The 26,896-nt window shown below is 60.6% G+C and overlaps 3 protein-coding genes across 6 annotated transcripts in view; 1 reads left to right on the plus strand and 2 right to left on the minus strand.

Moving 5' to 3' along the window:
- The first annotated feature begins 409 nt into the window (after positions 1 to 409).
- On the plus strand, positions 410 to 5,761 carry MMP15 (matrix metallopeptidase 15). Its single transcript, XM_075433520.1, has 10 exons — positions 410 to 719; positions 1,951 to 2,099; positions 2,324 to 2,446; positions 2,552 to 2,859; positions 3,041 to 3,202; positions 3,332 to 3,555; positions 3,680 to 3,818; positions 4,055 to 4,205; positions 4,305 to 4,420; positions 4,654 to 5,761. The coding sequence occupies exons 1-10, from the start codon at positions 606 to 608 to the stop codon at positions 5,103 to 5,105; spliced, it is 1,938 nt and encodes a 645-aa protein (XP_075289635.1). The 5' UTR covers positions 410 to 605; the 3' UTR covers positions 5,106 to 5,761.
- Positions 5,762 to 11,886: 6,125 nt separating this feature from the next.
- CFAP20 (cilia and flagella associated protein 20) lies at positions 11,887 to 22,999 on the minus strand. 2 transcript variants are annotated; one of them, XM_075433522.1, is made up of 6 exons: positions 22,779 to 22,997; positions 16,269 to 16,348; positions 15,077 to 15,188; positions 14,533 to 14,721; positions 13,262 to 13,372; positions 11,887 to 12,367 (listed from the first exon to the last, which is right to left on the minus strand). In XM_075433522.1, the coding sequence occupies exons 1-6, from the start codon at positions 22,860 to 22,862 to the stop codon at positions 12,362 to 12,364; spliced, it is 582 nt and encodes a 193-aa protein (XP_075289637.1). In that variant the 5' UTR covers positions 22,863 to 22,997; the 3' UTR covers positions 11,887 to 12,361. The 2 variants fall into 2 exon arrangements, with proteins under 2 accessions (XP_075289637.1, XP_075289636.1); XM_075433521.1 differs by lacking the exon at positions 11,887 to 12,367 and having other exon boundaries at positions 13,253 to 13,372; positions 22,779 to 22,999.
- Positions 23,000 to 24,223: 1,224 nt separating this feature from the next.
- CSNK2A2 (casein kinase 2 alpha 2) overlaps positions 24,224 to 26,896 on the minus strand; it is a 28,771-nt gene continuing 26,098 nt past the window's right edge. The window contains exons 12-13 of one of the 3 annotated variants that reach the window (XR_012765319.1): positions 24,570 to 24,716; positions 24,224 to 24,402 (exon numbers count right to left, since the gene is read on the minus strand). The gene's annotated coding sequence lies outside the window, so the exon portion shown is untranslated. Of the gene's footprint in view, positions 24,403 to 24,569; positions 24,717 to 25,502; positions 25,945 to 26,896 lie in introns of those variants that run through there. The other 2 variants (XM_075433598.1, XM_075433597.1) reach the window with 2 other exon arrangements.

Here is a 26,896-nt window from a genome sequence, read left to right on the forward strand (position 1 = left end):
TGCGGCCGGGTTCGTTGCCGAGGCGGGGATCTGCGTGCCGAGGCGCGCGGTTTTCTTTCGGGGAAGGAAAACAAACAACGGGTGGATATATTTAGCCACCACCCCCGGGGACTTCCAGCGAAACTGGTTCCAGTATGACCGGTTTCTCCGCGGCCCAGTCCAGCGGGGCCGGGTTAATGCTCAACCCGGGTTGCGGCAGAGGGTGGGGAACCCGCTCCCGGCTCCGGGGGGGGGGTGTGGGCACGGTCTGTCTGCCCGACCCGGCCCCGCAGCCCCGGGGCCGCTGACACGGGGGCTGCGGGGCCGGGCCGGTGGGAGAGCGCCGCAAGCCCCGCCCCTCGCCGCCGCAAGCCCCGCCCCTCTCCGCCGCAAGTCCCGCCCCTTGGCCCCGCCCCGCTTCCCCGCCGAGCCGCGCCGCCGCCGCCGCTGCGCCCGCCGCCCCGCTCCTCCCGGCGGGCCGAACCGAGCCGAGTTGGGCCGCCCCATGCACCGTGCGCAGCCTTCCGCGGCGGCCCGGCCCGGGGCCATGAGGGCGGCTTAGCTCCGACACCCGCCGGTTCCCGGCGCGGTCCGGGGGCAGCCGCGAACCGGCGGCGCGGCCCGGTATGGCAGGAGGAGGAGGAGGCGGCGCCCCCTGGCGGTCGGGCGGGCGCCCCCCGCCGTTGCTGGCGCTGCTGGTGCTGCTGGCGGCGGCGGCGGGCGAGGAGATCAACGCGGAGGTGAGCGGGGAGGGGGGTGTCCCGGGGGGGGGGGGGGGGGCCTGCACCTGCGCATGCGCCGTCCCCCGAGGGGCTCGGGGCGGGCGGGGCCGGCGGCCGCAGGTGTAGGGGGGGGGTCCGCGTCGGTCCCCGGGGCGGCGGGGGAGAGGAAGCGCTTTGTGCCCACGCGCGGGGGGGGGTGTGAAAGGGCCTTTGATAGCGGGCTCTGCTCGGGGGGGGGGGGGAGAAAAATTAATGAAAAATGGGAAATTGTTCGAAATTAGAGCCGGGAAATCGTTGCTAAAACGTGGGGAAATGGGAAAAATGGGGGAATGGGAAAAATGGGGAATGAAAAAAAGTGGAATAAAAAAATGGGGAATGAAAAAAACAGTGGAATGAAAAAAGTGGAATAAAAAAATGGGGAATAAAAAAAGTGGAATGAAAAAAGTGGAATAAAAAATGGGGAATGAAAAAAAGTGGAATAAAAAAATTGGGGAATAAAAAAAACGGCATGAAAAAACGGAATGAAAAGTAATGGGGGAATGAAAAAAAATGGAATGAAAAAAGTGGAATAAAAAGTGGAATGAAAAATAATGGGGGAATGAAAAGGAGTGAAATAAAAAAAGTGGAATGAAAAAAATGCGGAATGAAAAAACAGAATGAAAAAACAATGAAAAAAATGGGGGAATGATAAAAAGTGGAATGAAAAAAACAATGAAAAATAATGGGGTAATTAAAAAAAATTAGGGAATGAAAAAAATGGGGGAATGAAAAAATTCAGAAAGTGAAAAATGTTAGTGAAAAAAATTAGAAAATAAAAAAAAAAATTGGAAGAAATGTAGAATGAAGTTGGAAAAATGGAAAAAAAAAATCCCCAAACAGAAAGTTAAAATTAAAAGAGTAAAAATGTAAAAAAAAAAAATTCTAAGGAAAAAAAAAGAAATAAAATAGAAAATTTAAAAATAAAAAGTAATTTTTTTTAGACAAAAAGTGATCGTGGGAGAGAAGCGGCGGCAGAGGCTGGTGCAGGAAGGGAGGGGCCCGGCGTGCCCCAGCACCCCCTGCCCACTGTCCCCTGGGTGCTGCCACCGCTGGACAGAAGCCCCTTTGTGGGTGGCAGCCGGGGTGGGGGTCCCGGGCTGCGGGGAGCAGGGGGGGCGGGGGTCTGGCCCCACGTCCGCCCGCCGCGCTGCGGTCCGGGGTAGCCCCGTCGCCCCGCTCGGCGGCTGAGGCGCGGCTCTCCCCGGCGCAGGCCTGGCTGCGGCTCTACGGCTACCTGCCGCAGCCCAGCCCGCAGATGTCCACCATGCGCTCGGCCCAGACCTTCTCCTCGGCCCTCGCCGAGATGCAGCGCTTCTACGGCATTGCTGTCACCGGCGTCCTGGACGAGGAGACCAAGGCGTGAGTTTCCCCGCGTCCTCTTGCGTGAGCGGGCGGCAGCTCCGTTTCCCCGGCGCTCCAGCTTTGCCCGCCGGTCCCGGAGCTCTGCCTGCGCCCGAAAACATGGGTGCTGTCTCCCGTGGGAGCTGCGTCCCCCCCCTTTTGCGGGGTGCCCCCCCTGCAGCCCGCACGCCTTCCTCGCCGGCTGCGGTGGGCTGAGCCGCGGCTCGATGTCCTCCCGGCAGGTGGATGAAGCGTCCCCGCTGCGGGGTCCCGGACCAGTTTGGGGCGCGTACGAAGTCCAACATGCGGCGGAAGCGGTACGCGCTGACGGGGCGGCGCTGGAGCCAGAGCCATCTGACCTTCAGGTACCTGCTGTCCCCAGGGCTCCCCACCCTCCCCAGCCGCGGAGAGCCGGCGACCCCCTCAGGCGACCGCCCCAGCCCGTCCCCAGCAAGCTCTGTACCCCCCAGCATCCAAAACTACACGGAGAAGCTGGGTCGGTACCACTCGTACGAGGCCGTCCGCCGAGCTTTCCGGGTGTGGGAGCAAGCCACGCCACTGGTGTTCCGCGAGGTGCCCTACGAGGACATCCGGCAGAAGTGGAAGAAGGAGGCTGACATCATGGTGCTCTTCGCCTCCGGCTTCCACGGAGACAGCTCCCCCTTCGACGGCGTCGGGGGCTTTTTGGCTCACGCCTATTTTCCCGGTCCTGGCATGGGGGGGGACACGCACTTCGACTCGGATGAGCCCTGGACGCTGGAGAACGCGGATGTGTCTGGTGAGCTGAGGGCCAAGCGGGAGGTGGAGGCAACCAGAGGAGCCTGGTGGGCTCCTGGGCTTGGGGGCAGAGAGGTGTGCTGGTGTGGGCAGGAGCGGCGGGGAGAGCAGCTCCACCGTGGGAGCACCCTCACTGCGTCATGTCCTCCACCCTGTCTTGCTGACGGTCCCTCTCCCCGCAGGGAACAACCTTTTCTTGGTGGCCGTGCACGAGCTGGGGCACTCACTGGGCTTGGAGCACTCCAGCAACCCCAGTGCTATCATGGCCCCCTTCTACCAGTGGATGGACACGGAGAACTTCCAGCTGCCCGAGGACGACCTCAAGGGCATCCAGCAACTGTATGGTGAGGAGCCAGGCCGGGGCGGGGAGGTTCAGCCCAGAGGTGGGACGCTGGGTACGTGCGTGGGGAAACCAAGGCACAGGCGCTGCTGGTCTGCGTCACCCCAGCCCTTCTCTCGCCTGCCCGACCCAGGTACGGCAGATGGGCACCCTCAGCCCACCAAGCCTTTGCCCACCGTGACACCCCGGAGACCTGGCAGGCCAGACCAGAGACCCCCGAAACCAGCCCCCCCGGGGAAACCGGAGCGACCCCCCAAGCCCGGCAACCCGGACCGACCCGACCAGTACGGCCCCGACATCTGCGACGGGAACTTCGACACGGTGGCGGTGCTGCGTGGGGAGATGTTTGTGTTCAAGGTGCCTGCTGGATCCCCCTCCCGCCCTTTCCCTGGGCTGGGGGGGCTCCGCGGCGGGGTGCCAGCATGGGGGGCTGTGTCCCCGTGTCTCCGCCACCTTCTCTTAACACCCCACTTCCCCCAAGGGCCGCTGGTTCTGGAGGGTCCGGCACAACCGGGTGCTGGACAACTACCCCATGCCCATCGGGCACTTCTGGCGGGGCCTCCCTGGGGACATCGACGCCGCCTACGAGAGGCACGACGGGAGGTTTGTCTTCTTTAAAGGTGAGCAGGGAGGCTGGGTGGCGGGGCCAGGGTGGGGGGGACACCTGGTGCCCCCACCCACACTGCTGAGAGCTGTTTGGCTTCATCCCGTCCTGATCCCCCTCTGCAGCCTGATCCCGAAGGGATGGGGTGGCCGCAGGCATCGTGCCCCCGGCCCTGTCCACGTCTGCGCCCGCTGCAGCGGCTGGGCACTGCCTCCTCACCCACCCCTGCCTCCATCTCCTCCCCACCTCCAGGTGACCGGTACTGGCTCTTCCGAGAAGCCAACCTGGAGCCCGGGTACCCACAGCCCCTGGTCACCTACGGGCAGGGCATCCCCTACGATGGCGTCGACACGGCCATCTGGTGGGAACCCACGGGGCACACCTTCTTCTTCCGCGGGGACAGGTGAGTGGCTCTGGCGTCCTCCTTCGTGGCCCTGGGCGGGGGCTCGGCGTGGCGGGCGACGAAGACCCCCCCGTGCTCCTCATCCGTCTCCCTTCCCAGATACTGGCGCTTTAACGAAGACACCCGCTCGGTGGACCCCGGGTACCCCAAGCCCATCTCTGTCTGGGTGGGCATCCCTCCCTCACCCAAGGGTGCCTTCCTCAGCCCGGACGCCTGTGAGTAGAGGAGAAGAGGGCTAGGTGGTGAGGAGGGGACCAGAGGGGATGGGGTCACCCCTCCGGTGGGCTGGCCGCGGGGATGGAGGCTGGGAGCGCGCCCGGGAGTCAGTGCTGAAGCCCTTTCTAAAGGGTTTCACCAGTCCCGGAGCAAAACCCGCTGTCCTGGGCGCCTGCAGGGGTGCTCCGCGCCTGCCCACTCACCCCTCGCCTCCATCTTCTCCCCCCGCCAGCCTCCACCTACTTCTACAGAGGCACAAAGTACTGGAAATTCGACAACGAGCGGCTGAAGACAGAGCCGGGTTATCCCAAATCCATCCTACGGGACTTCATGGGCTGCCACACGGAGCTGGTCCCGGACCCGCATCCTCGCTGGCCCGATGGGGACCAACCCCCCTTCAACCCTGACGGGGATGGGCGGGCTGAAGACAGGGAGGAGGAAGAGGAGGAGGAGGAGGAAGATGAGGAGGATTACAGCGAGGGCGGCCGCCAGCCGGGCGGCGACGTGGACGTGGTGGTGCAGATCGACGAGTACACGCGCACCATGAGCGTCGTCATGGTGCTGGTGCTGCTGGTGCTGCTGCTGTGCATCCTCGGCCTCATCTACGTCATCATCCAGATGCAGAGGAAGGGCGCGCCCCGAATGCTCTTGTACTGCAAGCGCTCCTTGCAGGAGTGGGTCTGACCCCCAGCCCCCTCCCCGAACCTCCCTCACCTCCATGGTGCTAACGAGGGACCTGGCCCCCTCCTCCTCCCCTCCGCCTCGGCCCCTCTTGCCCCGTTGTTGCTTGATGGCTCCAGCCTCAGAAAAGGGGGGGGTTCCCACCCCCCCAGTCCCTCCGGAGCAGCCGGGCTGCGACCGGGGCATGGTCACAGGGGGCCCGGAGGGCACCCGGGTCCTGCCTGCTCCCCCCCTCATGGCCGTGACCCTCAGGTTGCCACCCATCACGTTGCACCCGCTTCCACCAAGGGGTCCCAGCAGGGTCCTTTCTCCCCATGTGAATCCACTGTGGCCGTGCCTGCGCCACGTGGGCTGGCAAGCGGGCCGGGGGCTGCTCACAACTGCGACGAGCTGGCAGGTCTCAGCCGCTGGGCCCTGCAATGGTGGGGCAGCGCGGGGGGAAGGGAGGGCCACGCTGGTGGCCATGTTCCTTGCAGAGCCGCTGGGATACAAGGATGTGGTGCCTACAGATAGCGCGGGGTGGGTCAGGTGCCACCTTTGAGAACCCCTCCGTGGGCGCAGCTCAGCCCGGACCCTGCCGTGGGCAAAGCCCCGGGGCCAGGCGGGGCTGTGGGCACGGCCGCCGTGTACGCGTATTAAACGGGCCGGGTGCGTGGAGAGCCGTGGTGCCGTGGGTCCTTCCTGCCGTGGGATGGGGACGGGAGCCACACGAGGTCTGGCCGATTCTGCGGTGATGGGGCTCACCACCCTGCCCGGCATCCGCAGGGATGTGGGGAGGGGAGCCGGCATGGCCGGCGATGCCCCCACAGCGGCCCCCGCCCCGGGGCTGCCATTCTGGGGGGGTGCAGCGGACAGAGTGGCCTTTCAGCAGCTCCCACAGCCGTGGCGATGTCCTGGCTGCGAACACAGCGTGCCTTGTTCTCCAGCACCGCGCTCGGCCCCGGGGCGGCTGCCTCCCTTCCCCGGGCAGCGGCCGGTGGGCGCAGCACCCGGGGAACCGTGCCTGGTCCCACCCGGGTCTGGGTTACCGGCGCTTCGGCTCCCTGGGCGATGCGTTTCGGCAGGGAAGGGGGTGGCTGTGTCCCGTCGCTGCTGCTGTCCCGGCAGAGGAACGCGGGAGGGGTCGTGACCGCTGTAGAGATCAGGGAAATCATCGTGGGAGTGGGAAAGATTAGACCCAGGGAGAGGAGGTAGGAAATTGGCTTTATCCAGGGGAAAAAAAATGTTGCTTGGCTTTTAATGGGGAAGGAAAAACCAAATGGCAGAGGCGGGACGCAGCGGCAGAGGCAGCGATGGCGATGGTGGCCTCTCTGCATTTCCCGGTGCTGCTCACCGGGGCGGCGAGCCAGGGCCCGGTTTGCTCCGGAGCGGGCGGCAGAGGCCTGGCGTGGTTAGCACACCGGTGGGGAGGCCGCGCTGGGCAGGGGACTGGGGGGGGACACACTCAACAGCGTCCCCTTCCCACCCCTCCGGCCCCCCTTATCGTGGGGCTGGGGGCTCTGACCCAGGGCTCGGAGAATTAACCCACCCCTGCTCCCCTCCCTGGGGCTCCGGCTGCCCCTCTGCCCCATCCCCACCGTGGCAGCAGGGGATCCCCCCACCCATGGGTGGGGATGAAGCCTTTGTGCCCCCCCCCCCCCCCCCCGCCATCCTTCCCCCTGCCCAGGACCCAGAGCTGCTGGCTCAGTGCCCAAGACGCGGCTGCAGCCACTTCCTGGCACTAAATTACCCCAAGCCGCCCTGCCGCTAATTACTTTAAAAGGGAAGGACAGATGCTGGCTCTCGCCCCACTTTCCTGGGGCTGCCGGCGCTGGGGGACCCCACGGCCGAGCTCTGCGAGTGGCTCTGGGCTGTTGTGTTCCCCCAGCCAAGCCGTGCTGGGTCACATTCCTTGGCTTTTAGCTCCTTTCAGTTCAGTTTTGACCATTTCACCCAGATTGGCGCTTGCGTGGGTCCGAGGACCCACGGATCTGCTGGACCGGGAGCCGTGCCATGGGCAGCCCGACACCCCAGCCTGCCCCGCACTGGGGTCAAACCAGCACCGGGAGCTACCGAAAGGCACGAGCCTGGCCCAGAGGCGAGGCAGGAGGAAAGCGCGGCGGGGTTTGCCGCTCCCAGCCCTGCAGAGGTGGCTCCGGAGGCAGGCGCGGGTGCATTTCCCACGGCAGATGCATTTCCCACACGAAGATGCGCTTTCTGTGGCAGATGCATTTCCGACAACAGATTTATTTCCCACGGCAGCTGTGCTTCCCCTCTCTCCCGGGGGTGCTGAGGGCTTGGCAGGATGCTGGGGTGGGGACCCCGAAGCCTTGCACCCAGAGAGACGCCTGGCTCCCAGGGAAAGCCAGCTGAGCCAGACACGGACGCCCGAGGCCAGACACTCGTGGCACCCCGCTCCCTGAGCACCCCGGACACCGACACAGCAGGGGATGGGGCTCTTCGCTCCTTCGAGGTGGGACAGGATCTGGGAGCAATTCCCCAGCGCACCAGGAGCAGAGGCCGAGGCTGCCAGGGTTGGGGAGCTGGGTCATTGCTTCCCACCCCCTCCCGCTTTTCCCCGGATGCTGTAGCGGAGCTGGTGCCAGGAGCGCGAGGCCATCTGGAAACGCTCACGGACAGCAGCAAGGGACCCCGCCGGAGACAAAGCCCAGCGCTTCGGCCAGGCCTGGGCTCTGCACCAGAGGCTCCCGCTCTGCCCTGCGTGCCCACGGCGGGGCCGGCTCGCCTCCGGCCACCCACGGGCGCAGCACCCCAGGGAGGCACCTGCTGCAAGGGACACGGCTTTTGGTGGCTCCGAGGAGCACATGTCCTGCTCAGCCCTGCCAGGATCCACCCCCACCAGGCAGCTCCCAGCTTCCCAAAAATAGTCCGGAGAAGCCCAGCCTGGAAAAGCCCCCTGGGATCTCGGCGTCCTCCAGGTCCTGCCGTGCCGGGGTGGTTCTGGCTGCTGCGGGACAGGGCTCCACGCACCGCCGGACCAGGGTGAGCAGGGCTGGCAGGGACTCTCTGCGCGCTGGGAACCATCACAGGAGCAACTGCGCTTCCTCCTGCCTCCTCCTCTTCCTCTGCAAGCAGGGCATGGTCCCCCATACGCCACCAAGGAGAGGACCCGGAAAGCAGAGAGGAAGCCGGGCCCGGCCCAGAGGAAGGACCGGGGCCGGGATACATCAAGCAGCATCCAGACGGCCTCAAGGCCAGCGGAAACGACGCTGGGGACAGAGGGAAGAGCTGCGGAGCCCCGGGAGGGGTTGAACCCACTGCCAGCACAGCCCTGCCGTGGGTGGGACGCACCCGCTGGCCCCGGCACAAGCGCCCATCACCTCCCCTCACGCCAGCCCTGCAGCCACCGGCCCGCTCCCCGTGGTGCCGGACCCTTCGTTTCACAGGGAAGAAAACCACGTCTGGGGCTGCGGGGGCAATGCACGAGGCGACGGCGGAGCAGAGTGCCTGTGCGTCTGCTTCAGCACAACTGAGCATCCATCACCTCCTCACCTCGAGCGGCTCCCAGGCTTTCCCCGCCGCATCCCTGGGCGCACAGCCACTCCCTCACCCACACGACGTCTCACTCGGGCGGTCGCACCGTGCGGGCTGCTGGGGGAAGCTCTCGTCCCTCTCCCGCAGGCACCAGTGGGGCAGATGATCGGCTCTCCTCGCGTGCAGAAGCGGCCAAAGTCCCCAGCACCATCACTCACTTTTCCTGGGCGGTGGCCAATGGCAAAACTCAAAATAAATATTTCCCTGGCCTCCGGCATCACCCGCCCCGCGCTCGACAGCAGCTGCAGAGGATTAGCGCGGCCCTGGAGGTGTAAGCCCTCCACGAAGACGGCAACACTTGGCCCAAGACTTCCAGAAAGACACAGAACAGGAGGTAGAGAGGGCAAGCAGCAGAGTTTGGCCCAGATTTTCTTTTTTTTGATTCCTGTGTATCACATCCCTGAGCAGAGCCCTGTGCTTTGTGTCAGGGTCCTCTTAATAGGAAGGGGACAAGGAGTGTGGGGAAGGCCACAGGCAAGGACAGAAGCCCGTACCAGTGTCCTGCCACTCTCCTGGGCCGGGCTCTCACCCCGACTGCTCCTGTCCCAGCGGCGCAGCAAGCGGACAGAAAACTTTCCGGGAAAACCCCGTTGTCTGATTCCCCTGCCAGCGGCTGCCACCTGCCCGGGCAGAGCCACTGGAGCCACGGGATGTCCCCGCCTTGGCTCGCACCCCACGGCAACGGCCAGCTGCTCCAGCTCCGTCCAAGCACGCCGGCTCCCGGGCCCAGCCCGGGGAGGGTCACTCGCTGGCCCCTGGCTCCACAGGGCTGCAGCCCTTGCCCTCGCCGTCTTTCGGCAGCAGAGATTTCAAAGGGAAGCTTCGCCTTTGATGTAGAAAGCAGGCTCCCAGCACTCAGGCCCCCATCAAAGCACCCAAGCGCGGGACCTTGCCCCAGCCAACGGAGGAGGAAGGTGAAAAGCCGGCGGAGGCAAGGAAAACTCATCTCCAGGCGGGCCCTGCTCCGCCCCGGGTTGAAGCCAGGGTTCCCCGCGAAGAAAGATTCCTTTCTCTCCCACTAGACATGGACTGCAATAAGGCCTCAAGCAGGAAGGAAGGAGCAGGCCACCCACAGAAAGGTGAACAAGGAGATATTTAAGACCTTTTCTCTGCAGCCTGCCTGCCCGGGAGCACGCAGGCGGCAGCCGTCCTCGGGGCAGACCCCCCATCTCTGCACCCACCTGCTTCCCTCCTTCCTCCGCTCCTTCCATGCAGGAGGATGTCGTGTCCCAGCCAGGCCAAGAGCCGTAACCGAAGCAGTAGGAACCTGGGTGCTGCATTGCAGGAGTTCTACTGGTGCACATTTACTCTAGGAAACAACTGCGGATGGGGTGCTGATGACATCGTGGCCCATCCGCCAGCAGCAGCCTCTTCTCCCACGGGGAAAGCATCCAAACGTCACTCGCCTTCAGTGAGCCAGTTAAAACTTTGATGGGAGAGGGGGATTAAAAGAGGAAGATTTTTGAAGAACGTTGCATAAATCCACCACCAAATGGCCCTAAAGGAAAGACCCGGTATCTGATGATGCTCCACTCTGTGCAGCACGTAAACAGGAAGATTCAGTATTTTGTTTCCTATTAAAAAATATACAGAGGGCCCACGTGGATGTCAGGGTTTGCGGTTGGGAGTTTATTCCAGCAAATCCTCTGGCACAGCTCCTGGAGGTCAGGCAGGAACTGGCAGCAGGGCCCACCTAACCTCTCCGCAGAGGCACCCAGCACAGGGGCCCAGGGAGCCCAGCCCCTCTTCACGCATCCAGGTCACCCGGAGCAAGCCTGACTCTTCCAGCACAATGCGCAGCTCCAGCACGGTCCCCGGCAGGGCAGGGGAAGGCAGCAGCAGCTCCGGGTGAGCGCTCGGCCACCAAACCCTCCCTGCTCATGAGCGAGGGTCTGGGGGAAAGGATGCACACTTTACCCTGCCAGGGTCTGATGGATTCCGGCCCTGGCAAGCTTTGCAAACATGGCAGGAAAGCCTCGCCGCGGACTTCATTAAGGCCGATCCTTGGCACACGATACAGTGTGATTCCACTTAACAAGTCTCAAGTCCAGCCAAGCCTTGACAGATGTTAAAACAAAATGGATAGTGCCTTCCCAGACAGGCTTCCTTGGCTTTGGCTCCTTAGAGCTACCAAGCTATTCAGCTGCTATAGAAATTGGAAGAGTCTTCTCCACAAAGCCTTCTGCAAGTGCAGTCCAGCACCATGTGGCAGCACGGGGTCAGCACCTTCCGTTCAAAGCCCAATAGCTCTAAAGGTGCAAAGAAGGCAGCGGCATTACAGGTGTCCCGAGAGCTGGCCACGGAGGCAAAGCGGCGTCCGCACAGAGGAGCTGTTGACCATGGGGCTGCACAGGCATGCCAACCCTTTACACCAGGTGGAGAGTCAGCAGTCAGGATTCAACCTAGAATCTGGGGCGGAAGTCCCCCAGCAGGCTCTCCTCCTCCTGCGAGAGACCAGCTTTGTTTTATGGGACAACAAGGGAAGTGAGGTCTTCCCAATTCGCTGCGCAGCACCAGGGAAGGATCAGCACCCGCCTCAGGTACCCACCCACCAGAGTAGCTGCAGGGTGCTTGGCCCCAGGGAGGAAAGGCAGCAGCTGCTCCCAGACTCTGTTACTGGCGGAGGCCTGCAGCCTCCCCTCTGCAAAGCCTTTCCACAACAAAAGCGGATGGGTTTTGAGGCAGGGAAGGGCAGCTTCGGCACAGGAAAAGACTTCCGCTCTTGTTATGCTGCTTTGCTAAACCTCCTCTTTGATCCCTGGGGAAAAGGACATTTTGGCAGCTGGAAGGCTATTGTGTGCCTCTTGCTATAAGTAGCTGCTGAAGGCTTGGTTGAGAGCTGGACCGAGTTGTTTAACTACACAGCAAACAGAGCTGAGCCCTAACAGGCAGGTAAGGCAAATTTCTCACTGCTGGGAAAACGGCTTCAAGCAAGCAGGGAATGAAAAACCCATTTCTGTGTACTAAAAGTAAACAGCGTGGAGTTCTTGTCATAGGAAGAGTACCACAAGCCTCATGGACTGGAGACAGATCCTGACTCCTCTATGGAAACCTTACGATTTTTCCTCTCACCAGATTGCTGTTCTTCACATCTGTGCTATCCCTTAAACAGCAAGGCTGCCAATCAAAGTCAAATTCAAAGGCAAATCCTAACATCTGGGTTCCTAAAGAAATTCCTCAGCACTTTCTGAAGCACGGCCACGTGCAAGTTAAAGGATCCAGCACAGGAGGAAGAAGCCAGGAGCAGACATACAGTCAAGTGTTTAATAACTTTCCAGGAGCGAATATTACATCCGTATATAGAGCACATACAAAATGAGAGATGGAAAACAAGGAGAGAAAAAAATAAAATTGGTATCTTCGAGACGGCACACTTAACCCTGCAGTTCCTGCTGAATCCCCTCTTTGGAGGCACAGGGGCCACTTTGAGCAACCCCTCTGTGCAACACCAGATCAGGTACCAGCCCCCTGCAGTGTTTAGGCTCAGCACTTTCAGAACAGCTAGGAAAACTCTGATTCTGTACAACTCGCACGCCAACAACACAGTCCCAGACCTGTTACATGGTTAATTGTGTCCTGTCCAGAAGAGGGATAGCAGATGAATCGAAGTTACCCTAGGCAAGGTGAGTTGATCTAAAACTTGGTCTCAGCAGGGCCTTCTCTTCCACCTGATTTTGTTTTCCTACTGACCACAAACATTACTCACATCTCTTCCCAACGTGGTGTTATTGCTGGACAAAGCAGGGAGAAGAAAGGAGACACTTGTTAGACTCGGCGGCACCAAGACAACCATACTGGGAGGGATCCAAGCATTCCCCAGCCACCCCTGGGAGGCTGCTACAGCCCAGAAGGCAGCGACAGGTTCCCCAGAGGTGTTACCTACTGTTAACACGGCCTTCTACCTCCCACTAAGATCAGCAGCCAACATCCTCCCTCAGCTCCTTGAAGCTTTGCCCAGGAACCTTCTCTGCTAAAAGAAGCGTCAGCACTGGGACAGGCTGGCCCTGGCAAAGAAGGCGCTTCCTCACAAGCCTCAAGACTGCTGCCAACATGCCAGGGACCCCGCTCCCACCATCGTAAGAGCGGAGCTTGGCACCTCCTCCCACTGCGGAGCCACAGCCTTGCCTACCCCCTTCCCACCGCATCGCACCACCATCTGCACTGGGCAGGGAAGAGATCAGAGGGGAGTAAGGCTGGCCTAGAGGGACACAAACAGCATCTCCGCTGGAAGACAAAACACGGAGCTGCAGCTAGCTCCGAAGAGCAAAGCCACTGTGCTGAGTCACGGGTGAAAGCTCCAGAAAGATGCTGGGAGGCTGTCACCGTGCCCAGAGTCCTTCAACATGAATAGGAAGGACGTGGGGAGCAGCTGCACAGCTCGCCCTGCTCCTAGATGGGAATGACAACCTCCACGTGTTTTGGCAGGAAAGCCACTCCACAAGGCACCCCCGACAGACTGCTCACCCTGGCAACAGCGAGGGTGCTCCCCGGCAGGTGGCCAGAGCTGGTAAGAGCTCTGCTGCTAGGAGAAACTCCGGACTGTGAAGGCAGCGGGAGGAGGAAGACGACGAATGCTAGCCTGGCCCGGCTGCTGCTCCCACCCGCCCTGCCCACGGCTAGCTCACCTTGGCCTTGTTCTGCACAGGCAGATACAGCTTGAACTCAGCTGGGAGCTCGTCTTCCGAGTAGAGCCGGTCAGAGAAGTAGACCCGTCGGATGCGACAGTTGGCGTGGATCTGAGAGACAAAACAAGGAGTCAGTCCATCTTCCATGTGCTCTTTCCACACCCAGCTTCGCTGCCATGCAGCGGCCCGGATTCCCTGGCTCAGCAGCTGGAGAAGAGACCTTGCTGCCTCTCTTCGAATCTGACAGGACAGCAGGGCAGAGCTGCTGGCCCACACCCTCTGCTTTGCGTTAGATGCTCTCTCCAGCGACGCCAGCCGGCTCAAGAGATTTGGCCAAGCTTTGGCACCTCCACAAACCGAGATCTGCCTTAGCTGCTTAGAGGGTTCTTTGCTGTGAACCCACCTCTGCTTCTGCACTGGTGTCAGCATTTGCCACAACACTCCTCGGCCTCAGCTTGCTGCATTTTTAACTCTTCCCTCTTCGGGGCCTCCCTGAGGTCAGGAGCGAGACTGTCCAGTCCCCAACCAGCTGGCAGCGAAGGGACTGCTCCAGTCCCCATCTCAGCTACGCGAGAAGGCAGAAACTTCCCAGCTGACTGCCTGCTCATCTCAGGGCAACCCCACGAGGAGCCGCAGCAGTCCCATCACACTGAGGAACAGGCACGCTCTGCACACAGGCATTCCTCAAAGTAACGCACGCCATGGGCACGGCGAACACGAATCCCTAGCACATGGAACAAGTTCCACATCCTCAGCAGGAACAAACGCTGCGTCAGCTCTGGTCCAAGGGGCTTGGTGAAGGCAGGGTCACTCCACCAGCACCGGGAAACAAGCTTGACCGGGGATATGTACAGACAACACCACCCTGGGTCTTCACCAGCCGGGCTCTCACCCAGCCGGCTGCTGCCTGGCATATCTGGACAGTAATTAGCGCATGGCTAATTCCCAGCAGACCTCCTCCCAGCAGGATGCGTGGCACGCCACAGGGAACTTTAGGTGGCCTGCAACTCTTACCCTAACCAACAGCCAGCAAGAGAAACAAGGTGGAAACGGGCTCTTTCATCCCAGTCCAGCGAAGCAAGGCAGCACCAAGCCCACTGCTGCCGCAGTCCGGCCTCTGCTCCCCTCCCACAGTGCTCTGCCAAGAGCAGGACTGGCAAAGCAGCCAGTCGGGGCTAAAACCCGGATTCCCAATCTCCAGCCAGGCTCTCCCAGCCAGCAGGAAGACACCAGCCGCTGGATTCTGTAGGCAGGACATGCCTGCTTCTCACCTGAACTCTCAGCGTCTCGATGTAATTTGTCCCGTAAGCCCGGCGTGTGAAATCCGACAAGTTGAACTGGATTTGGTTCCAGCCGTCGTCCAGCCGCATGGGCATGGTGCAGATGAAGGGCTTCACCCGAGTCGTGCTCTGGTAGTTACTCGCCCGGAAACGCCGGCGGACGTTCTTATCATCCAGCACCTGGGGCAAGGAAGGCAGGCTGCTGACCCCGGCGTCAGGAGCCCCAGCTCCCCGAGACAGCAGCTGTTCCAGACTCAGCTCTACCCACCTCAGAGAGGGCTCTCCTACTCCCACCCCTCCACAGCAGAAGTATTTTTAATGCAGGCAACAGAGCCATTTTCAGGAATAGCAACAACACGTTTGTGAGCTGACTGATGCCCCCATAGCAGAAGACCTGACACATCACATGGCCAAGAAAGCAAAACTGTTTTGGGGACCACATGCTGCCTGGGACAAGTTCCAACACAAGACTGCAGGCCCCCCGGCACCTTCCTCACTGGTCCCTGGAGGGGCCTCCCCGCTGCACGTTCCTCACCTGCACTTCAAACGTGAAGTATTTCTTCAGGTTCTTGATGATCATCACTAGGAAAGGTAGTTTGATGCCCAGGGTCTTCTTTGGGTCAGCAGGGCACGTGATGTAGGTGGTACTGAGAGGGACAGAAAAACACTTTAGGACCTCCCACGGCACAAAGCGCACAGCCCGAGTCGCAGGTCTCTCCTTTGACCTAACGGAGTCTTGGAGGACAGGCAGAAAAACATAGCTGTGATCGTAAGACCTCAGCAACAACCAGGGCATTCTGTAACAGGAGGGAGAGTTTCAGAGGCAGCTGCAGGGAGAACAAGATAAAAGGCCCAAAGGATGCATTTCAAATCCCACTTTCCTCACCCAGGGCATGAAACACCTTCCTGGCCAGCTTCACCTCCCCAGTTTCCAGGCCACGTCAGCACCGTTTCTTAACAGAACCTCCTCCTACCCTTGACTGAACAGGTAGAGCCCTCCAGAGCGCAGCAGAGGCCCTGGGTGCTCTATATGGCTGAGAAAAGAGAGGTCGTGAGCCCTAGAAGTACACGTCACGCCTGGCAAGTTCTGTATCAACACATCTTGGGAGCAAGAGAAGCGTTGGCTCAGCCTGTCTGCAGGAGAGGAGTCTCCGCTGCCCTTATAAGGAGCGCCCTGCTCTGAATCACCCCTGGAGAAGCCTTGGAGACTCTGAACCCGCTCCTGGAGCTGGCGTCTCTCTCCCCGGTCGACGGAGACGAGGTTGCTAAGTGAAGCGCCATAAGCAATTCCCCTCATAAATCTCCCTTTGATCTTCCTGCTGCCAGGAGAGCTGCTGTCACGTGGGGAGAGCAGCAGAGCAGGCCTCAGATAATAAAAGATGCAGAAGGCAGAGTGCTGCCTTCTCAGTAATTGGCAGCACTGACTGGGGACTGGATATCAAATACAGCTTTTTTTCCCCCCCAAGTGATGGAAAAATAATGGGGCTTTATTTTTTACCCCTTAGCCCCACTGAGGATGACAGAGCGCTCTGTGTCCAGGGAAAGGCAGGGTGCAGTGCCACAACGGCGTATCAGCAATCTGACCCCAGATCGTATTCTTCAATTTATTGACAAAGAGATCGCAGCAGAGTCTGAAGGAGACACCTGCTGGGCACCGACACCTTTCACGCTGCTCCAGGGCCAAGCCCCCAGGGCACACGAGGGCAGAAGACGACATCTTCTCCTACCTGACATTAGTTCCTTCAATCTCCAGCACCAGCGACTGAATGTCGTTGTCGGTGATTCGCTTGATGTGACCATTGCGCACCTGGAAGAAGAGTGGGGCAGACAGCACGGACATTACTCGAGAGGGAAACAAGAGGCGCCCACAGCTCCAATGAGAGGGGGGGGAAAAAAGATCGCAGGAGGACCCATCTGCGTTCACTTGGCTCCTCTTGTCCTGGACATTGCTGTTCCCAAGGCTTTGATCACCACCCTGGAGTGCCAGGACTCCAAGCAAGAGTTTACGGCCCAGCATGCTGCACGGACACCGAGCGCAAGGCTTCCATCTATCAAAATATGCTACAGCGAACGCAGGCGACTCAAGCCTCCTGTCAGAGGCAGAGGCTCACATAAACACACAGAAAAGTGTCAGAGCAAGATCAAGCTAGAGTGGGATAAGGGGTAAAAACAAGCACGAGCAATACAGGGGCAAGCAAAGGGAGCCACCAGCCAGCCACCAGTCACTAAAGGGTCAGAGAGCAGGGCAGGGCTGACTGCCTGTGTGGAAGAGCGGGACCAGATGGGAGCTGGGTTAAAATTCTTCATAATTACAGCGCACGCAAGCACAGAGCCACCGCCTGCTCTGCTGAGGGGCACGAGGATTTGGCTACTCGGATGCAGCCAGCTCCCCACAGAGCTCAGGGAGGCCAGGGCCAGAACCAGGAGCCAATGTAAATGCACTTTTCTCCGCAAGCAACGTGGCCGAATCCCAGGGTCTGAGGATTTATTTTTTTAATGAAGCGGCTCACTTCCTGTCAAATTTATCTCAATTTAAAAGGCACTTTTGCTAATTAAGCCCTCCGCTCTTCCCGAGTGCTAGATCAGCGAATTGCAATGCTCCTTCCATCTCCATGAACTCGTTTCTTTAGCATCTCTCACCGCTGCTGATGTATCGGATACATTAATGACTGGTTCCAGTCACAAGCTACAAAATGATTTACAGGTTTAGCAATCCATCTTCAAAGCTCGTTCCTTCGGAGGGACCCACCTGGCTGACATTGCATACATTTGCTGGAAGAAAGAGCTCAGCCCTGCGAGCAGCCCACCCCGCGGTGTCTCTCTACACTAAGCAGTTTCAGGAAACCTCAGCCTGGATCGCTCCGCCGCTGCCGATAAGCATGAGAGTGCAGCTCGCCCTGCCAGGCTGCTCCGAAATCTGCTTCAAGCCCACACAGATACTTCCAGAAAACATTAAGCTCCAAGAGAGGATCCTTACAGGATACCCGTATCTCTCCTCTGCATCAGATCCAACGCCCGTGTATTTCTAGGTCTGCTCAGGAGAAACCGAGGTCTGGATGAGTTGCTCTTTTTTTTTTTTCTAAATCACCAGCCCAGCAGAAGCCCCACACGCCTCTCTGTACTTGAGGCAGCAATCGGCACATGGGACATTAAATCCTGGAAGCCACAGGGACACAGCGCGCAGACTAACCCTGCCCAAGCAGGCGACAGCAGTGCACAGCAAAGCCCACCTCCGCACCATGCCAGGCAGCTTTCACCCAGGGCCGCTCCTGGCTCCACAGAGGGGAGCAGGTTCACGCCTGGGCTTCTCTGGAGAGGACAGTAACAGAGAAAAGACCTAAACATGCTTTAAACCAATTAGTCGGCAGTGTTTCCATCTGCAGCCAGGTCCCCTTCCTTCACCTGTGAAGATCCTTCCCGAGATCGCAGGGACAATGAAAAGCAGCAACCCTTCTTCCTCAGCGTGGCCAGAAACAGAATGAAAGACGGCAGACAAGAGAGGAGAGGAGCACACAACAGGCCCAGGCTGCGGCAGAGCCCTTCCTCCCAGTCCGACCAGCTCAGGGCGAGTTCTTGCGAGCTGCGTCCGCAAGACGCAGCCAGCCCGTCCGCACGTACCCACCGCCAGCACCCGCACGACAGACACACCGACGTTCGGAGCGTGACATCCAGTGCCGGCTGCACCAGGCAGCCTGGCCATTTCGGTAAGGGAAGGCTGGACGGCGTCAGAAGCGCTCGCCGCCAGCGCGGGCTCAAAGCAGTGCCCTGAGGGACCTGGTGCTCGGTCCTGCAGCTCACTCCAGCGCCCGGCTCCCCGCCGGAGGCCGAGAGAGCTTCCAGCCTGCCCCAGGGACAATCCCCAGATGGGGGACACGCATCGGTCACAGCCAGAGGAGCGCTTCTCTCCACACACCAGCTCTGGGGGTCCCTTCCCAACAGGCTCCCATGGACTGAGAGGTGACCCATGGCCCCAGCCGCCAGCTCTGCATGGCGCAGGGCGGGAGGGACGGTCCTGCCGTGCTCACAGTGGCTGCCCAGCAAGAGCTCCCAGCCTTCCCCTACCTCACAGCAGCTCAGAAAGGCAAGAGTTCAGGAAGTTTTAGAACTCTGAACAAAACACTCCACGTTACTACTTGGCCAGTATTTTCTAGCCACCTTAAGCCTAAGGAGGTGGATTTTTGAAGCTGGTAAAAAGGGTAATAGCCCTCTTAGAAAACAAAAGTTCTTCAAACATCCAAAGTCCTCTGCATCAGGATAACTGGGAAGTTACCTTCTGTCTAAAGACAAACTGGAAAAGCTTCTCTCGCAGATGCAAACCTCAAATCTCAAGAGGGTTTGGAGGGAGCAGCAGCGTCACGGACAGTTGTGCCTGAACACATGTATTGAGACTGCCGTTGCTGCTAGCAACCCCAGTCAAACATAACAAAGACCAGAGGCAGAGCAGCAAGGAGCCCCATCCCCAGGCCCAGCGCCAGTGACGCCACAGCCCGAGTCCGACCTCTGGAGGCTCACTCCCGCTTCGTCGCCAGCCACCGTCGTCAGCCGATGGGCTGGTGCTGGCACCGCGGCCCAGGCTGCCGTAGGCATGGGTACGCCCTTGCCTCGGGACAGGCCAGCATCCTCAAAGCCAGTGGTGGGTCCAGAAGCGGCTCCTGGGCCACCTCCCTCCCCTCGGAAGGGAGAGGGGGCCAAACAAGAGTCAAAAAGCAGGAGCTGCCTGGCTTGGCTGTCACACCTGGAGCACACAGGTTTGGGGAGGAGGAGTGAGCAGCACCGACGGCTGCATTCGAGACGCAGAGATCCGGGAAAACCCGGACAAGGATGCTGTGCGAGAGAACTAAGGAGCCTGAGAGGGGCTGCCAGAGAAGACCCCACCACAGCATTCACAGGGACTCAGTCCTGGCTGCGTTCATCGGGGAAATCACGATTTGCATCCTGGTGGCAGAGCACGCGTTCAACATTCAGGCAGGTATTGAATGCTAGCTGACCTCGTGTCCTCCCGGCAGCATTTGAAATTGCTAACGACATTCCGCGTCAACGGGCCAGCAGAAGGAATATGGAGGAATTAGCAAGAGGATCAATGGGTTTGACAAGCTTCATCAAACCGTTCCCATCTGCTCTGCAGAAAAGCATCAGTGAGTCCCCTGGAGACTGATCGGTGTGTGTCCACATGTCGGCGGGGGGACCATGGTGGCAGGACTCTGCAGGAATAAACAGAGGACTCTGAACAACGCAGGGCTGGAAGGCAAACAGAAAACAGCGCTGGAAGGCAGGGGAAGCCAGCGCAGCAGTTACCGGCTCTCTGCGGACGAGGCTGAAGGAGGAACCTCTCCCTGCAGGGACGGTGGGACAGTCACCGCGCTCTTCCCAAGGCCTGGGCGCTTCAGTCCTGCCAGCGTCCCCCAGTACAGGATGCTGGTGGCCAGGACAGGGCGGGCTTGGCAGGGTTTGCTGCCAAGGCCTGCCCAGAGCTCACCCGCAGCCCCCGAGGGAGTAGGGAAGGAGTGTATCCTACTGCTCAGGGAGAGGTTAGAAAACTTCAGGGCAAGGAAAGGCTTCCGGTGCCCCATTTCTACACCTATATCAAATGAAGAAGCCTCTAATTCACACATCTCCATCAGCACAAGCAGTGCACATCCTACCAGGGCAGAGCAAGAAATCGTTTTCCCCATGTCACAAAAGCATGAGATTCCCCAAGAGCAAATAAAAAAAAAAAAAAAAAACCCACCCAAAAAACCCACCAGCACCACCACCTGCTGGTACTTTTTGCAAAGCTAAAAAAGTCCACATTAGGACAGCTACGAACCCAGCAATCAGGGCATTCACCCAGGACACGGGACAGCATCAAATCCCTTGTTTCCAGTTCTCACCAAAACTATGGGTGCATTTCATGCACCCCTGAGGAGAGTAGCGATTGCAAAGTTTCGGTTGCTTTCCCTCCTTCCAGAAACCCTAACCCTCTCCTGTGGTGATGCCAGAGCTGGAACTTTCCTGGGGTGTCTGGGTTTGGACAGATCAGTATTTTCCAACAAATAAATAAAGAAACCCACTGGAAAAATCCCTCACTGTTTATGGGCATTTACTAGGCACTTCAGGTGGGCACTGCCCGAGCCAGACGACAGCCTGCCCTCAGCTGCAGGCCCGGCAGGTTCCTGCACCGAGCCAGAGGCTTCATCAGCATCTTAGCACCCAACCCCCTGCTTGCAGCAGGCCGGCAGCCCCCAAACCATCACCAACACTGCCCCACGCTGGAAGTCTATGCAGTCTTGGCACCACCCAGCACCAGCAGGAGTTTCTGAAGGGACTGAGCTGGGGAGAAGACTCCCACGTGCGGTGGAGTAAAGACCTGAGGGGCTTTGCCTTCTCAGCTCCAGCGCAGTGAGATGCCTCGAGTGCCGCCCTTCACCTCCTGCTGCGAACGCACCAAGGCTGCTGGATCAGGAATGCCAAAGCGATTACAAATCCACCGCCCCAACTCCTTTTAAATGGAAAAGCCAGGTAAAAGAGCGAACCACACCAACATCCACAGGCGAAGTCGTTGGAAAACCCACCCTGGTTTCAGACCACACCTTTGTGAGCAGGGTGATCCTCATACCCAGCTCAGGGCAGAGTCCTGCTGCTCCCAGGGATGCAGGGATACTGCTGCTGCCGGGCAGGGCCCGAGGAACCCGGCCGCGTGCAAGCCCTACAGCCAGCAACGGAAACAGCCTGCACCCAAGAACGGCAGTGCTAACTTCTCATCGGTCTTTTCTGGTCAATCCAGCAACTATCACACCCGAACGGACCGCTGCTTACGTCCACCCTGCAGGCAGAGGTCCTGTGGACACCGCACGAGCAGCACACTCGCTGCAGTATTACCCGGCGCAGGACCATTCACATTGGAAGGCACCTCAGCAGGTCTCCAGCCCAACCTTCACCTCCAGGCAGGGTCAGCCCGGATTACTCCTGGCTTTATCCAGACTGGAGGCATGCTACACCCCTTCGCCTAAGAGTCTTTAATGCACCCTGTCCTCACGCCAACCAAACGAGCCGCCAATCCTTTTTTTAAAGTCATAAATACTTGTGCCAAAGCCCTACTGCAGGTGTGTGCGCACAGCCAGGCTACGTGATGCACCCCAGCTCTCCGCCGAGCTGCACGGGGGAATCGGGACAGGCCCCCGGCCCCATGACCTGTAGCAGCTCCCGTGAGCCCGCCGAGGTCAGCCACCACCGCTGCTGCCGAGCTGCTGGGAAGGACTCTGTCCCCGCCGGAACCGCCACAGTCCAGTGAGGTCCGAGCACGAGTGTCTGCACACAGGCTCAGACGGGGGAGCCCGCTCCGGAGAGCGTACCGACCGGGGTGCCGGCGAGACCTGGGGTGGTCTGCGGAGACAGGGGGGGAAGCAGCAGGTCTGTCTGACCGCTGCCAGACCCCCAGTTACAGCTCTGTGACGCAAGACCCTGGGGGGCCGGCGGCAAACCTTCCGCAGAACCATGCCAGGAACAGACACGGGGGGGGAAAGCAGACCGGGGAATCACAGAATGGTAGGGGTTGGAAGTGACCTCTGTGGGTCATCCAGTCCAACCCCCCTGCCGAAGCAGGGTCACCCAGAGCAGGCTGCACAGGGCCTCGTCCAGGCGGGTCCTGAATATCTCCAGAGAAGGAGACTCCACAACCTCCATGGGCAGCCTGGGCCAGGGCTCCGTCACCCTCAGAGGGAAGAAGTTCTTCCTCATGTTCAGCTGGAGCTTCCTCTGCTTCAGTTTGTGCCCATTGCCCCTTGTCCTGTCGCTGGGTACCACTGAAAAGAGTCTGGCCCCGTCCTCCTGACACCCACCCTGCAGATATCTGTAGGCATTTACAAGGTCCCCTCACAGCCTTCTCTTCTTCAGGCTGACGGCTCCTCATGGGCCCTCGAGGCCCCCACACAGCCCACCCATTACACCTCCGGCCAAGAGGAGACCCCCGCCCCGCTCCCCCCAGCTCCCGCGGGGAAGCCGCCGCCGTGTCCCCCCCGCCCCATGCCAGCGTTTTGTGGAGCCTCTCGGCCTCCCGGGCCGGCCCGCAGCCCCGGCCGGGCTCCGCTGCCCAGCCCGGACACAAAAGCAGATATTTTATAACAACACAGCGCAGGGGCGGCCCCGGTGACCCGGCCCGGGAGCCTCAGCCCCCCCCGGGTGCTCCCCGGCCCCTCAGCCCCGGCGGGACGGGCCGCGGGAGGCTGAGGCGAGCGGCCGCGCTTCTCCCTGCGCCTCACCTTCTTGTCCCAGATCTGGAGCGGCTTGCTGCCGATGCTGTACAGCACCGAGAGGAACCCGCTCTGGAACGTGTTCTTGAACATGGCGGGGCCGCGGCGGGCCGGGCTCCGCGCTCCCAGCCGCCGGGGCCTCCGCTCCTTTCCGCGCACGCAGACGGCGGCTCCCCCCGCCCCGCGCTTCCGGGTAACGGCGGCGCCGTCGCCGGGGAACTACTTTCCGCGCCTCCCGCCCGCTACCGGATCTACTTCCGGCGGCCGCGGAGGGACGGGGTGTTTGTGGGGGAGCGCGCGCGTTGCCACGGCAACGGCGCCGGGCGGGGCCGCGGCGGAGGGGGCGGGGCCCGCGGGCGGCAGAGGGGCGGGGCAGCAGCCGCCAGGTCCCGCCCCCAGCCCCAGCCGCGCTCGTGCACCGCTCCCTCGGGCCCGCAGCCCCCCGCAGCGCCCGCCCCTTCCTTTGCCCACTCCCCGCACGGACAGGGGCCCGCAGAGGTTTGCTGGCCACGTCCCCGGTCCCCTGACAGGCTCCGGAGGAACAGGGTCTGCAGGAAGCTGCTGGAGCCGGGCTCCCCTGCAGTTTCACGCTGCTGGCTGCAGCGGAGAGAGCGAAAGGCAGCAGGTCTCTCCAGCACCACCCCGCCCGTGCTTGCCTTGGAGCACGCAGTCCAGGTTCACGGCCTGGGAGGTCCTGGCCTGGACCTTTGCCCCCTCGGCTTCAGCCATCGCTGGAGAGCAGATGCCTAGGGCTGGCTGCACGGGGACAGCTGGAAGGGCAGCGCTCGGACCAGGAAAACCAGCACCGGATTCAGTCAGCAGCTGTGCGAGCCAGAAGCCTTCGCTGTACGGCAAAACCGAGAACAAAGCAATGACTTCTGCAAGGAGCGTGAGGTCCTGGGGTTTGTCCAGATGACTCCAGCCACCTCTCCCAGCCTGGATTTTCCTCCGGGGGCAGGATGGGTGAAGGGCAGCTGTAATGAGGAAACCAAAAGTGACTCAGGCAGGATCTCCATAGCCACCACGAGCAAGGGGAGGCAAGATGCAGAAGCGGCTTTAGGTGCTGAGGGAACCTGGATGAAGACTTTGGACCTCACGCTGGCTGAACTCCAAGCAGTGCAGGAGGAGGAGGAGGAAGGTAGGCTGCTGCGGAGCAAGGGTTCAGAAGAGAACAGGGCTGTGTTGGTGGGTACAGAAGGAGGCAGTGCCAGCGTGCGCTGGAGCTCTTTGGCAGAGAAAGTCAAGGAAGCAGGACATGCTACCTTGGTGGGAGCACTGTGCAATGGGTGTCATGGTGGAACAAGGGGTGAGAATGACCAAAAACCTTCTGACTCTTGACAAACTGAAGACAAAAAAAACGGGCAGGCAAAGAAGGGTTTATTTCTGACAAGCAACAGTTTAAAAAAAAAAGTGTCACTGAGAGCATCCTTCAGAGACAAGCTGTGGACTTGGAGAGGACCTGGGCTGCAGCAAGCGGGAACGGGCAGCATGACCCAGCAGGATCAGGAGTGGGACGGATGAGGTACCAACAGCACTCGGGTGTGCCGCCGTGCCCTCGGTTCAGCATATTCTCGCAGCGCTGCTCCTGTCCAGCACACGTGGACCTCAGGTGGACTCCGCCATGGGCTCTTCCCTGCAGGGACAGGCTGTCACCACTGGCCAGGTCTACACCAGCCAAAAAAGTCTCGCTGAATTCAGGCACCAGAGATCAGCACGGTCCCAGACACAGCCACGCATCACTACACCATGCCTCGGTGATGGACCAAGCCCTGCCTCAGAGCACCAGCGGCTAGAACTTACCCGATGTACGTGTCCACATCTGGCCCCACGTCGGCCCTTCTCCAGGCGTGACACACGAGGACCGCGCTGGCAGATTTCCACCTGTACCGCTCACGGGCTGTGTGAGGGGACTCGCTCCTGCACGTCTGCTTCGGCCACTGCCCAGGGCTGGGTGAGAGCAGCGCGGCGTGGGTCCGTGCCGGCAGGAGCCCGCAGCTCGCCCTACCCGACCTCCCCTCCCTGGGAACCAGCAACGGGTCCGTCTCCCAGCTAAGAGCCTTGTCTCAGAGGGACCCTCAGCCTGGGCAGCTTCTGTATAGGGGAAAACTGCGTAGGGAAAAACACATGGGCATGAAGGAATGGGACAGCAGAAGAGAAATGACCGTATACGGCCACAGAGTCCAGCTGGAGGTTTTTAGAACAGGGTTTCAAGCGGTCCGTTAACGTCTAAGACCAGAGCAGAGCTTGGACAGCCACCAGCATTGCAGCCAGGCTCTCGCGAGCGCTGCCGGTGCAGCATCACGCCTGTATGGGAGCTCCTGCCATGCCAAGGCCCGTGGGCAGGAGCTCCAAGCTCAGGGCTTTGCAGCGATGGTGCTAGGGAGGAGGAGGAGGAGAAGAGTCTCAGCCCAAGAAAGAGGAAGAGATGGGAGCCCCCGAAGTGCAGAGACAGAGCCGTGCCCAAGCCCCACGGGCTGGGAAAAGCAGATACCAGCGTTAGCACCCAGGCAGGCACCCCCAGAAGGGTGTGGGGGCCTAAGGAGGGACACCCCACGGGCGGCAAGCGGCTCCTTCACCTCTGCCCGCGGCGGCTTTGTGCAGCTAGCTCCTCTCGCTCTCCTCGCCCAGTCTGTCCCAGCAGGGCACAGAGGACGGCTCACGCTGCCAGCATCCTCCAGTGCGGCCGGTCCCGCCCCGCAGCTCCCTCCCCACTGAATACTCCTCCCCGTATGCTTCTTTTAAAACTTTTATTCAACAATATAGAATTCTTTTAATCATAATATAGAACTGTCCATTGTGATACGAGACCCCCTGCCGCCCCCAGGCCCTGGCAGACAGGCGCAAGCTGGCTAACGGTGGTCCGGCAGAGGCTGGGGGGAAACAGCCAGAACAGAGGAAGGAACAACGAACCGACAGCCGCTCCGCACACCCTCCATGTTCCCACGCGTTCTGGGTCAGGAAGAGCTCAACAAGGAACCAAAGGCAGAAGAACCTTTCACGCTTGGAGGGAAGGGCTGCGGTCATAGAGGCGAGTGCCGTCCAGCCAGGCATGCTGCCCTGCTCTCAGCCCTGCCCGCACCGCGCAGTCTGCCCGCTGTCGCTCTACCCGCGCCGACGGGACGATTGATTTGGTTCTCGTTCTGCTTATGGAAAATTGGGAGCAACAGCATCAGACCTGAGGAGAGACGGGAGGAGGGCAGTGAGCGTCACGGGGCGCTGCCGGCTCGACACAGCTCCTCTGGCCCGGGTGACGTCCCCGCCGGCGCGCTCCCAGCCAGGCTCGGCCGCACCCTCCATGCCCCTTGGGATGTGGGGACCCTCAGCCTGCCCTGGAACAGGTGGCAGGGTGAGAGGGGAAGGCAAGGGCCAAGCAAGGCAAGGGAGAGACGCAGTCCAGCAAAGCAGCGCTTTCATGGGCAGCCAGACACAAGTTTGGACCTTTTACTCCCCAACCTCCTGCGCTAAGTCTCCCTCCACCGCTGCAAACGTCTCCTCTCCCGCCAGAGGCTCCCGCCATGCCCCGAGCACCCCTGCCACAGGCACGGACAAGCTGTGGAAGGCGCTAGCCGCATCCCACTCCCAGCGCATCCCTCAACGGCTGCCCTGCTTCTGGTTTTGAGCCTTTCCTCTCACAATGCTCTCGGCCAAACCCATGGCTCTACCTCTGCTAGAAAGCTGGGGGTCAGGCCAGCTGAAAGACCAGGACACGCACCGGGACTCTCTCAACTTTCTCCAGGAGAAAGCACACAAAGACGCACGTTCCCCAGCTTCCTTCCTTCCCAAGGAGAAGGCACTGCCTTCCCCAGCTCCCGGCTGTCCCCACGGGCAGGACGACACTTTGCCAAGGTCCAGAGGAGAACAGGGTTCCCGCTCCGAGTGCTGGAAGGGCTGATGGGTGCGGAGAGGAACTGGCCCAAGCTGCGGCCAAGCGTCCCCGCTGTGCTGGGACCAGGAGACTCCGCACCCTCCTCGCCCCCAGGCTCATCTGCTGTGTTTCCCTCCAGGCCGGAGCACTCAGCTCACCCCGCCCTAGAGCCGGGGTAGGGATGTGGGGAGATACGGGGCAGGTTGTTCCAGCCGCGCCGGCTACCGCAACCATGGAAAGCCACTGACCCATCTCACTCGCT

The sequence above is a fragment of the Opisthocomus hoazin genome, chromosome 12 (assembly GCF_030867145.1).
Source record: "Opisthocomus hoazin isolate bOpiHoa1 chromosome 12, bOpiHoa1.hap1, whole genome shotgun sequence".
NCBI classification, from domain to species: Eukaryota; Metazoa; Chordata; class Aves; order Opisthocomiformes; family Opisthocomidae; genus Opisthocomus; species Opisthocomus hoazin.